At 36.8% G+C, this 13,863-nt stretch overlaps 1 protein-coding gene across 2 annotated transcripts in view; it reads right to left on the bottom strand.

Moving 5' to 3' along the window:
* Positions 1–13,863, bottom strand: part of EXT2 (exostosin glycosyltransferase 2) — a 73,632-nt gene that overhangs the window by 26,534 nt on the left and 33,235 nt on the right. For both annotated transcript variants that reach the window (XM_058854858.1, XM_058854847.1), the window contains exons 8-9: positions 13,274–13,405; positions 3,735–3,924 (exon numbers count right to left, since the gene is read on the bottom strand). In XM_058854858.1, the coding sequence (XP_058710841.1) occupies positions 3,735–3,924; positions 13,274–13,405 (322 nt within the window). The remainder of the gene's footprint in view (positions 1–3,734; positions 3,925–13,273; positions 13,406–13,863) is intronic.

Below are 13,863 nucleotides of genomic sequence, written 5' to 3'. Positions count from 1 at the left end.
AGTACTTAAGATAACAAGCAGATTCTATAACGTTTTAAAGTTCCAGATTAGAATCATCATTGCATGTGATATTTTCTTTCTGCTATTTCACATACAAGATTTAATATTTTTACCATCAAAAACCCTGTGTAAACTTCAAACTTTGTTGTCTTTGCACAAGACATCTGTGTTTCTCATAGATTCATCTTGTTTCTTTTCACTGACTCTAAAGAAAACACAGAACCATGAGTTCAGATTTCCACAGATAGTTCTCAGACATTAAGTTAAAAAAATGATCCTTACAAACTCTTAAGACTAAGGAAAAAATAATCTTAAAATTACTACTGATATCTAGCACACATAGATGTAGCTTTCCATTTTTTTATTTTTACATGCTATTTGGTTGAAAACTTTCTAGTCAAGTGTTTAATTAATCCATTGCTCTCTTACCTGCTTACCTTTTTTATCAGCCAGCATAACAAAAAAATTCTGTAACAGCAGTGCTGCATCTGCCCTGAGAGGTCTAGGTTTGAAAGGAGTTTGTTTCCAGATACCTTGCACACTCCCCACACCTGTTACCACTGCACAGCAGCCGAGATCAGCTACAGCCTCTTAGCTGGGATGATCAGCACTACTGACGGCAGTGACCACCTGTGACTCCATGATCTTAAATTTTGTACAATTTTTAGAGAATTTAATTTTTATTCAGTTTTCCTCCTAAGTCGTATCATTACATAAAGGCATTATTGCAAATGCATAGCATATCAGTTTGACAATAATGATATTTTCAGTTATAATAATTTTCTGGTGTTGACAGAGGAAAGAAAGTAAAGGCCACATATCACTTGTGTGGCACTTTGCCAGCTGCATCCCAGGAAACCTAAACCCAGTTTCTCAATTTAGCACACATACTAAGGAAGGCAATTTGGATGTTGCTCACCCAGCCCTCCCACTTACACACGCAAAATGAAAACAAAGAATTGCAAAACAAAAACAAAACAAAGACACAACGGGTTGCGATGACAAAAGCCAAGTTCTGCTTCTGTACCAAAACATGTCCCTTACGTGGAAAGGACTAAGAAACACAGCACTTGATGCTCTAGAAGGCTAAGTGCCCCTGCTTTACTACAACCAATTAAAAATGAATAGCCATAAAAGTGCAGATACTACTGTAGGGTAATAAACTAGACTTTATCAGTGACAGTGGTGCACATTACAAACTTCAAACTCATTCCTTGTTCTAATCCATCAGAAACTTCCTGGCTTTAACAGGCTATAAACAGCAGTAGCTTTGAAGTCCGAGGATTAGGATCACTAATAGATAGACTGAACGAGAGACTGGCTGAAGAGCCAAGTGGAATGCCCTGCATGGATCTGGAATAAAACAAGTTCATTTAATCATACTGACCTCTCTCTAGCCATAGGCCAAGAGATTACAATGGTTGTAACAGCAATAAAGGGACAAGGAACACTAAAAACAAATAGTTATTCACTTCAATGCAATGCTTAGGTTAATGCAAGGACAAAACCGCTTATGCTTTCAACTGTGCTCTCAAGTCCACAATTTTAAGCTCTACAGGTTGTTGTTTTGTTTTTCTAACTAGATTATGATTTAGCAGTAGTAGAGGCAGAAAAATATTAAACATACTTTGATTTTCAAGTTTAATACAATGATTGAAAAGGTCATTGTAATGATCTATTTGCTTCAACTCTTCTGTATCTCAGACTAACTTGAAGGAAATGTAGAAACAATTCCAGCAATTTGGGTTGAATCCACCCACACTCAATGATCCCATAAGTGTATATATCACTACACATTTTTGCTTTTAGGAAAGAACAGCTTACTGCAAAAATTCCAGTTGTTATCAATTTATACACAACAATTTTTACTCTAAAGGGCTGCAAAATATTTAAAATATTACTAAACTTGACATATTTAGCCCAGAAGTAATAAAGAACACTTTTTAAAGTAAACAATAAAGCCACTTTGCTTTAAACTGCAGCAAGCTGCCAAAATGGCAAATGAGCCAAGTGAATGGTAGCAATAGCTTGGCTCTGAGAAGCTCTTAGGAGATAGTAAATTGAGACAAGTGGTCAGGGATTAATTTCTACGTTGCATCTTGCTGCTATGCAGAATAACTAACCTTGAAGAGTAGAACACAGCAGCAGTTGAAGCCTCTGGAAAGAGAATAATAAAGTGAGGAGTCCTAACAACATACTTCATTCACTACAAAAGAATCCACAATACAGCATTTTTTTAGAACACGCATTCCTAGAAGGCAACATTTCTTGTCCCACAAAATCACCACATTTTCAGATGAGAATGACAGATCCATATGTACAGCACATGGGAACCAGGCTCATATACAGCTACTATAGCTACAGTACTTCATCCAGAATGAGAAGAGGAGGCTTTAATTGCCTAGCACAATGCTCAGGATTTTAGTACTGGTGTTCAGAACTTGGAGGAAGTCACCCTAGGGAACAGTAAACACACAAATAAAATGAGCAGCATTGGAGAGTCTGTCTAGCACTGGAGAAGATTACCAAAGGCCAAGCCCAGCTCACTTCCCTTGCATGGGGCAAGACCTCCCATTTATTCCATGGTGATTTCATTATTCACTGATGTCAAGACCTGTGTTTCCAGTTGAGGACCTGGGAAAAGATTACAAGTAGCATGGTCTTGTGAGGCAGGAAGCCTGGGGATGGGAAAGAAGGGAGTTGGTTGGACGCAGAGCAGCCCATGGAATGTACAATGACATTGCATGGAAGGAGTCAAAAAACCATGGGATAAGGATCTTGGGTTTGAAAATGTAGGCAGCAAGGTGTGAGGACTGGGCTGCCTGAGACTCAGGCCCTCACACAAGGGGATACAGTACAGCAGTATGCCAGGCTGGAAAAGCATACCTCAGCTACTGAAAACTAAATAATTGAGAGATTTACAGAGCTGAATTCACACTGGAGTAATTAATATACCTTTGAAACCAAACCTTGTTCCAAAAATCTACACATATAAATAACTTGGGAAAATGCCTGTGAAGGAGTTCTCATTTTAAAATAACCACAAATTAAAAAACAATTTAAAAACCATGCAGATGACACCAGACTCACTCACATACTACAAAGAGCAGCACAGTTTACCATATGTATTGAAAAGAGAAATATTTTAAAACAGGCACTTATGTATTGTCTTACTGGGCAAGCATTAACATTTTCACAAGATATTCTAGTGGTATGGAAACTCTATTTTGGACAGCTGAAATGTCCCAAATTTTCGTTTCATCAATTAATCAAAATATTCACTTATTTTATAGCTCCAAGCATTCAAAATACTTTGCTGCTTTGAACCACATTTGCTCTAGAAACAGTCCAGTAGCATCAGTATATACACTGTGATGAAAGTCCATCTACAAAGAAATAAAAGCAAGTATCGACAGATCAGAAATAGGCCTCTCCTTACTACTCCCTCCAAAAATGTTAAGGACAGAAATGTTTCTGTAATACTGTATTTATAACTTTTGATTCAGGAGTTAGCCGCACAACTACTGGCATGCTTTTTTCTTAGCTACTTTGGCTTCTCTTATTCCACTTTCAAACACTCGGTCACAAAAAATCCAAACCAATTATTTTGAAAGAACCATTAAATGCTTCTTGAATACAAATGATATGGAAGAGAGGTCATTCTGTAACAGGTGTCAATAGACATGCTATGCCCAGTTTCACCTTCCTCCACCACCCCTCCCATGGGTTTTTACCTTCTGGTGGATTCTTATTCTGGTTGTTCCAGACTACCAACAATTTGGATAGACTAGGCACTTTAGACACCTCTGTGATAACTCGGAAAAGGCTCTCCACTCGGTCATAGGTCAGAACTACAGCTGTGAAACCTTGGGACTGAGGTGGGATCAGTGGAAGGAAGAGTGGGTTGTTCACACTGCTCCATTTCTGTGAAGGAAAACAAGAAAACAGCAAAATAATTTGATTAATGTGAATTATCACGGTAGGGAAAAATTCATATAGCCAGACCCTAACCATGAGATTTGTAATTTGCTCGGATCAGGCAGGCTCACTCTCCAATTCTGACTTCAGCAATTTCTCAAAACCTTTATTCCAATCTCTTTCTTCTTTCAGTTTTCACTTTTGTCTAGCTGTAATGTTGCAACCAAATAGGGGTTAAGGTAAAAGCTAAAGTGGAAGAGGGAGGTGGATTTGTGGAGAAGGAAAACCAAGGTGAACTGACCCCAGCTAGCATGGTTCAATTCTCATTTACTAATCATCATTATTTCAAGACATTTATATTTATAGTCAGGACTCAATAAGAGAAACTTAATCAGCACTATAATTTCAGAGTGAAAAAGTGTTAGCGACAACAAAACCAAAGGAACAAAGCCACAAACTTGACATAAACTGTGCACCCAAGCAAAAAGGGAAAAAGCAAGTACGAAGAGAAGCAACGTACTAGCTTCCACAGTTTATTCAATGGTGGAAAAAACGCACGTTTTACATTAAAAAAAAAAATTAAAATAAATGAGATTCAAAGATGAGTTTCGGAGTTATCTGCTCCTTGTGAATTTTAACTAGGGCATCCCTTTTAAGACTTTAAAAGTCTTACTTCAATACACAGCATAGGGAAGCCAGCCCAGATGGCAAAAGACAAGACAGACAACTAAATTCCCACTGAATGTGCCAACCCCCTTTAGAGCTGACAACATGGGGGAGGAAGCAGTGAAGGGACCATTTGACAAGAATGAAAATACCAGCATTTTAGTCTCAAATCTTCCATTCCAACTGACTTTCCAAGCAGGGGTCGGACAGAGAAGCAAAAGGAAAAACTAAAACCTTTGGGACAAGGTGAAAAGGGCAGTCAGGAAAACAGAAACTGAGTGACGCTGTTTTGCAAGGAAGTCTTGAATCCTAGCCTGTAAAAACTATGACTACTCGTAAGAGGTTAGCAACTGCCAGCAATTTACAGAAATACTGTGAAATTCTCCAGCTAAACTCATACCATAAGCCTGCTTGTACCAGGAGTAAAACAAGTTTTACAGACTCAGAGTTACAAGGTCATATCTGTAGGAAGAAAACTTTGCAATTTTCTGTTTCCCTATTTAGTCTTTGATTATCTTTATTCACCCAACAATCACGTTCCTAGTGTTTAATGGTTAGACATCTCTAACTAGAATGACTTCAAGGATGAGGAGAACAAAGAGCCTATTTACTGAAAGACATCATAACATTTGGACCATTTTGGTAAAGGAGAAAAAAATACGATGTGAATATGATTTTCTTCTATGAACAGATCAAAACTGAAGAGGGGATAAATATGTGAGGCAGAAAAGTTAAGCACAGCATTGGCACACTCTTCTGTCCAGGATGGTCTAAGAGTATGATCCAGGCAAGGACCTGTCAGTAGAAGTAATACATTTTAGTAGACTTCCTGAAATAGTTGGAAAGACAGACTGGCCTTCAGCTACACACACTTTATCAGGTCTGGTAAAAGCAGCATTCATCTTAAACTGTTTGTGAGGATCCTAACAGAAAACGCAAAGTTCTACTTTTTACCCAAGAGGAATAATAGGATAATGTAGGAACAGTAACGGTACAATATGGAACTTTGGCTCATAAAAGGAACATGGCTACCTGTGAAAGCACACTCAGTAATTCAGAAAATATACATCCATTACTTCAGCAACTGATATGTGCAGAGAAAAATATGCTTTCAGATTATTGCATTTTCTAAAATGAAAGCTTTTGTACATACTTCACTAGTTGTACAAGATGACTAGTGGCAGATGGGGACAGCCCTCTGATTTTGCTGTAGTTTCAATAATTCCTACAGCAAATCACAATCTAAATGTTACCAGAGCATAATCCACCTCATTAAAGCTTTACTACAGATTTGTTTCCACACAACCCCCACCCCAAGACTGCTATTATCCGAATGACCCTGGTAATGTCAAGCAGCTTCTTAACACAACTCTCAGAAACCTCTTTTCATTAATACTTGAAACAGAGGTTCAACATCATAATCAGAGTGCCAAGAAAATATTATATTTCTGTCCTGCAAGAAGAAATAACTGGTAGAGCCATCTGCAGACAATGTTCTATTTATTACTTATGGGTGAGAGTTGCTACATCCCATTTGAAGTTTTTCTAAAAATGTTTTTTCTCTGTCCACAACACTCCCTAACAAATTACTTGCTATAAAATCTTTTGAAAAGGATTATTCCTTTTCCATAATCTAAGACTATTTTAGGTACTTACAGAAAGAAATAGATCATGCAATATGTGTGCAAGCACATGCACATGTACCTAAAATCATCTTGAATTTCTCTTATAAACTTAAATTTTAGGTACATTCCTTAAATCCCAACTTCTACTACTTTCAGAAAGGCATGAAAATTCTCCCCTGCTGGTCATAACTTAGGAAAAATAAGGCAACTTTTAAGGAGATTTTGCTTCTGCAACTACTAAAAGATGATGGTAGGAGGGAAAAGCCTGTAGACACACACTAATGGAAGGGAGAACCATGCCTCTCATTTGAGAAAAACATTTCAAAAAGGCAATTAAGCATCTCTCAAGTGCCATTAAGAGCCAACCCCCTGCTGCCTGCCTGAAGAGTGTGTCTACAGTCTGAGACCTATTGACCCCACTTTCTGCAGGAAATCAGGCAAATTCAAGCCTCCATAATTTGTTAAAGTCTTCCAGATTTCTGCTTGGGGAAAGCAAACCATACAGGCAATTAATACAACAGCAACCTAATTAAATCTCCATTATGGCAGCAAAGCATGAAATGGCTAATGACATAGGGATGGGTTCTCCCAGTCACTGCTCAAGCAACCAAGTGATGAAGGCACATTTGCTCTATTCCCATCTTTATTAACATTCTTGACGGAAATACACAGGAACTTTCACTCTCAGAGATGAGAGCAAACAGCAACAGTAGATTGATCATCCATCACCTCTCTTTGACAAAGTGCTGACACTCAGCTATGAATAAGACAACCCTTCACTATCACCCTCCCAGCTAATATCATTAGAAGAGCCAGGATAATTAATCCAAGATCAATAGGTTACTTGCTGTGAATCATTTTTATGGGCAAAATGGATCAAATTGAAATGTTAACTTCCTAAGAGTAATTTCATGTCACTTAAGTCTCACAGTCTCAGTTATCTGACAGCTCTTTGCAGTTAATATGAAAATCCAAAGTACTGGAGTGTGAGTGACAGTGAGAACTTGGGAATAGCCTGAAGCTGGAAGACAGAAGTCAGGAATGATTATGTACGTATAAAAGGATTCAGACTGCTGCAGCTGTCCTGTGCATGCTTTCTACAAGTGTACATGTGTAATAATGCCTTAGAAACAAGGCACCTTCCTTTACTGTAGCTCGATCAAATAGTGTTCTCCCTCTTGGTCATTAAAAACAACCTGATTCTACTTTAGGAAAAATAAATACATTAAAGACAATGTATCAAGGAAGCTGAATTCTCATGATGTGGAGGCTTCAGGCTGAACTTGATGAGGTGTCTTCAGCTTAGCAGGGAAGTTTGTAACAGACCTTTCTTAGCAGGGTATGGAAGGGAGCTAGGTGGGAGCTTCACAACATCAATGAACACAAATGGACAATCTTAATATTTAAATTCTATAGAGCATCAAAGATATTGGTAAAGCATCAGAGATAACGAAGACTCAGTCCTATCTCAAAACTTCTTAACTGGTTGTTTACCCTTTAAAGGGACTTGAAGAAAGGTAAAATAGACACATTAGAAACATCATCAGAGGTAAACAACTCTGTGTAAGATATTCCATATTAAAGAAGAAACAAGAACTTCCCAGCTATCATTTAGTGAGAAAGCTCAACAGCACTTAAGAATAAAATTTCACGCCTCCCATGAACTTTCCCACCTGTGTATTTTATTTTCAACACATAGCCTGCTTGTTGTAAACTACATATTAGTGAAACCACAGTCTGAACAACAATTCACTGTCTTTTAAAAGCACAGAGGTAAGGACAGCAGTGCATTGAACTTAGTAGCTGATCAGTCCTATACATCTAAGCAAAACAGAGATATATCCCCTGCCACTGTGGTTAAGGCTTTTTCAGCTGGGTTGTTCTTAAAATCAATCTAACCTCAATATGGTTTCAATTATGAATTACCAGACCAAAAAAAGCCTTGATTTATTCTATTTTTCTCCAATTATTTATGGTAAGTTTCTATTCAATACTTTGAGAAAGTATTTCATCATGCTTCCCATCTTCAACTGGTCACAGGGCAAACCCAAAGGAATTAACCCTCCCTACTTGTCCAGAGCCAACCAAAGTGCTTTCACCCAACAGAATTACAAATGAAGTTGCAGTGGCCATCGTTTTATGTTTTAATGGAGATCATAAACTCTCCTTACAAAAAAAATTAGCTACAAGACAGACAGGAACTTCTATCTACTGTAGAATAATCCACCGTAAGAAAAGTATCCTAACTTCTGGTTAGGTAAATTAAAGAACCAACTGTTAAACCATGTTTTACATTCACATAAAAATACCAATGTTCACATCTGAATACATGTGGGATATTCAACCAGTCCATAATATCAACACCAAAAAACAAATCAATAAACTGAAAATTGTTTAATATAAAAAAGAATATCTATCTTCTATCATAATAAATAAAGCAATATTTGATCCAGCGGATTAAAACCATCACAGAAGTAGCTGGAAAATACAGCAGAAACAGAAATCTAATACTGTTCAATGGAAAAAATACCAGATATGCACTGCCCAGGAAAGTGTTAGCTTGTTCTCATTCAGAGGTAGATAAAGAAGTGTATGTTAATATTTGCTTAATGCTTTGGAGATGATAAATGGTACTAGGAGGGAAGCAAAGTTGTAACAGTAGCATTATCTGTAGACTGAGGACTATAAAATATTAGTCAAAGAGGTTAGGAATAGTTTAATTTTTTAACAAGTGTCAAGTGCTTAGTATTTGACAGGACCTACAAAGTATTCTGTAAATGAACATCCTAATTAGGCTTTGCTAAATCAGTGGCATTCTGGGCACTAAGATAATTCTGCTATTTTAGTTTACACCAAATGATGGTGCTGTTTTCTGCCTTACTGGAAGAAATGAAATCTGGTATGTTTATTGTTCACATACTGATATTCTCAAGTGATTATTAAACTCAGCTCTGTATCATCCAAGGTCACAGCTCAAAAGCAGCCCCTGACAAAAAACCATCTAATGTTTCATAGGTCTACATTATAAACAGGCTTGAAGGAATTTCAACAAAAGCAGCTGAAGAATTCTGAAAAAAAAAGTGTCTTACTCATTTTTCAGAAACCCATATATATTAGTGAGGTATAAGGCAAAGAGGAGAATTCAAGCAATCTACAACGAAGCATAAGTGAGGAAGTAATTTACCTCTATTAGAGCATAACAAAGTACTTAATTGAAGGTAACAGATCACATCTCAAGCCCAAGTCATTATTTCTAATCCAGCCCAAATTGGTAACTATCAAAACACACACCGTAGAATCATTCATTTTCTGGCTTACTTGGACGCAACTGATTGCCTCTGCCTAATGGATAATGGTTGGGCCAAAAAATACAAAAGACATTAAACTCCCATGCTCAAGTAGTCCAGCAATGAATTTCGGGTCCCAAAACTATCATTTGCTCCTCTTCATTAAAGGGAGGAAATATGTCACAGTGCATTTTTATTCAAAGTATTATTCCATAACATATTAGCATATTATATGCTACTAGTCTTCCATTTTGCAATAGGACAGTGAATAAGTAGAAAAATAATCCACTTTACAATGTTTTTTCTACTTGAGACAGGCCAACAGTTTTCAGTCAGCCCATAAGAACACATAAAACTGCTTGGATCACTTCCCCTGTGCAATATACTAAGTATGGAATTAACTGTATATGCATTTATCTTCTGCATACCTTATACTCCCCCCTGGAAAAACACCCTCCTGTACCACTCCTGGATCGACATTCTGGTGAAGATACTCATGCAACAGTCTTACTAATATTTTGAGCCAATATAAGTCAAACTAATGCCAAGAAAAGCAGCCTTCAAGCTGCCCAGTCCCTCCCTTGCACACCCCCACCCCCCCTTTCTTTTTTCTCTTGCCTGGTAAGTTTTATATAGGGAACATTATTTTGGCTAATTCACCACAAGTGAAATAGAAATATCAGAAAAAATATTGCACATGAAAGAGGAAACTGTTGCCCAACTCTAGAAGAGTGCAGGACTGCTTCTTTGGGCAGCAGTACTTACTATAGTAGGTTTAAAGTGTTTGGGAAAATAAAACTCAACACAAGATGGGCTGATGTCTCTTCATGTTGAGACTTGAGAAATATCTCAGGAACAGGAATAAAGCTTATCCATGTGCAGATCCAGCCAAGAATATGCCTCACTAATTTTAAGCGAGTATCATTTTCATGCTGACATGTACAAGGTAACAGCCATCCCCTCAGATGGGGGGATACAAAAATCCATGCAATCAATGCAATTCTGCAGTAAAACCAATGTAATCATTATTATGCTTGCAGATATGTCTTAATTCCTATTTTGAAGGATCTGAGCTCAAAGAAAAGCAGAGAAGTCTATCAATCCTACTTTGTAATTCACATCAAACTTGGGGGAGCCTTTAGGGAAAGATGCAGCTTTCTCAGCTTTTTCCTTATATGTGCTGCTTTTACAAACTAACTTAATTGAACATTTGAGACCTCTAAAAATCTCTTTTATCTAGCATACTTACATGCTGCCATCTGCTAACTGTTTACTGACTCAGAATCTATTCTACTATACTACAATCAAAATACTAAATGGCATAACTATATAAAAACATAGAAAAATAGACTGAAATCAGATGATTAATCTAATTCTGGAAGCAAACACATGAAGCTACAATACTTCAACAAAATACTAAGTATATTGTGCATCTTGGAGAGTTACGAGCCATTCTAATCATCAAAGTAGAAATAATAGTTTTACTGCTTTGTCTAAGAAGTCTGAAGAAGTTGTAACAATTGAGCAGCACAACAATTAGTAAACAGGGTGTTTTACCAAACTTTTTCTGTTACTTCTCAGGATTCTAGTGACCTACTAAGCAAAATTAACCCCTATAAGCACACACAAATAAACCCTCACCCCAAACCAAGGAGGCAGGCACGTAAGCAACCATGGCCAAGAGTTCTTTCTAAGTATCCTTCTCTGCATAACAATCTTGCCAGCAAGCTCTTCTTTCTGTTAGATAGGTGAATTTGTCCTAGTAAGTAAATTCACAAATCCCTTAAAGCAGGCATTTTCCTGTATAGATATTCCATAGGCAAATCTGTGCTCTCGTTTTCAAAACCTTACTATTCAGAGCACAGGGATCTGAGCTCTATGAACAGCCTTGTACTGATTAAAGAAATTTCTGGCTAATTTCATAAAGCCCTTGAAACAGTGATTGCACCTCTGCACTTCTTATTAAAGTGCCTACAGCTTCTACATAATCTTTCTGCACCTTTGTGCTCCTATCAAAACCACATAACAGGAACAAACGCATACAGAAGAGCATTGCACTTAATCTCTACTGACCACAACACCACATGGAACAACAAGCAAAGCTAAAGGAACTGTCTACTAAGTCGGCTGAGTTTGAAGGTAGAATATATATGGCAAGTTCTGGAGGTTAGTTCTGGCCAGCAAAATAAGAATTTGTGACAATTACTCACACTTTTCACTGTGGTACTAATGTTAACTCACAGGTGCTAATTTTAACAACTAGCTATATCCTAGCCCTGAGACTGACCTGAAATAATTTTCGTTAAAAGCTTCAGTCATGGAGTTTATTTAGAGAAGAATATAGAAATTTCCTTGTAAACAAAAAGGGCATTAGTTACTTTGCCTTCTTATCAAATTTAGAGGATACAGTTGCCATTTTCTGCTACCTCAAATGTACATATGTAAGTCCTTCCAACTATAATGTTTCATACCGGCGGACTAGAAATGGTAACAGTGATATGAGTGGATATAAGGCAGGAGTTAGATGAGACACAGACTCAAGTGGATTATTACTGCCCAACAAGCAAATAACTTTGAAACTCTGACTAGTGCATTTATTTAAAAAAAAAAAAATATAGAAGAGAATCCAGGAGATGTTTTTAGGTTCCCATTAAAGACTGAGTAATCCTTAAAGCATTTTCTTCAATTCATTGTGTTTAAAGGTGCTTGGTTCTGCTACCATAATTGTAAAGGTGTTAAGAAATTCTGATTCCCTTCTTGCGGAGTACACACTTGTACAGATTAATTTTTTCCTTAAATACTGACCAGGGCCACATTTCCTCTCCAGATTATTAATGCCTTTGACTAGGCCATAGAAACACAACTTCTGAAGCACAGCAATGAGCTTCTAACTCTTCATCAGCAACTGTTGACACTCCATTGGTCTGAAGAATTTAAAGTAAAACACACTTCACTCCTATCCAGTACTCCTACACGGCTTTCTTTCTCTAAACTATCATAAAGCAAGATAGTTAACAAGTTTGGTTTTATTAGTAAAATAAAACTATTTTTTATATTTTGACACCAAGAAAATTAACTGATTATGAGTGAAAATCATCTACAGGCTTTTATATAGTAAAAAAATCAAAACCAGCTGCTTGGTGCAGGAGGTTAATTAATACTGCACTGTTTTTTCTTAACAGAAGTGAGTTCAACCAGTGAAACTTTAAATTAAACCAAAAACAGGCAAAAAAAAAATAAAAAATAAAAAAAGTATAACTTTGATCATCAGTTTCTGTATAAGAGAAATTGTTAAGAAAGAACATGGAGAAAATTGTAGGCATAAAAATAATTAGCTGCTTCAACAGAATTATAGGAAAGATTCCTGCAGATTTTTCAAGATCTTCAGCATTTCCACTATTTTCTCTGCAGTCATACAGACTGTGTCCAAATATATACAGTGCTCCAAAATCTCACTGAATTAAATAGAAATAAAGAAAAGAATGTGTGTATGTGTGTATGTGCATGCATCAAGAAAAAATAAATAAATAAATAAATAAGCCATTTAATGTGTGCAATAGCAAAAATTAAAAGTTCTCATCTTAGTGCCAGGACATGAAACAAACTGCTAGTTATTTTGCCAGTTGTCATAAAATATATTAGCTTCATCTGTGTGACAACACACACAAACTCAGACACAGAATTATTACCAAGTTTCATAGGACACACCTTTTATGTGAGAAAATAAAAAACAAAACCACAATTTGTTCCATGAGTAAATCAAACAAATTTACTTACCACAGCTGGGGGATCATTCCATTCTTCATATGAAATGGCAGCATATGGGTAAATTCTATCATTGATAATCTGAAGAGTAGCGAGAGCAATTGCTTTCATTGATCGAAAATATGCTTCCCAGAACCACCTTGCCTGTAAACAGAATAAAATTCACTTTCACATTGCATAGATCCAGTGCTTAATAATCAATTTGAGCTTGCCATGCACAAATGCACAATCTGTTCCATGCAGTCTACATGTCAGGTGGAAATTAAATTAGGAGGCATGTTTATTGTAGGTAGTGTATTTCTGTAAAGCCTGAAGGCTTCAAACTCAACTCCACCCCTTAAAAGGACTCACAGCCAATAAAAAGAAGCAGCAGCATTGTTTTGCAAGTGATTAAACAGAATGAAAATATTTGAAGGAATCATGTATTTTCACACTTTTATCATAGGTTTTCCACCTGAAAAATATCAGAAGCAGTTTGACCATAGAACAAAATTAATCCACAGTGCAGTTAAATAGTCAAATAGTCAAATAAAAGCATTCTGCCTGAAAGGCATAACTTAGAAGTCATTTTTAACATCAATATTAGAGACACTTGATGAGAT

Source organism: Poecile atricapillus, chromosome 1 (genome assembly GCF_030490865.1).
Source record: "Poecile atricapillus isolate bPoeAtr1 chromosome 1, bPoeAtr1.hap1, whole genome shotgun sequence".
Lineage (NCBI taxonomy): Eukaryota > Metazoa > Chordata > Aves > Passeriformes > Paridae > Poecile > Poecile atricapillus.
Note: the sequence above shows the minus strand (reverse complement) of the source record. Positions and strands in the feature narration are given on the sequence as shown.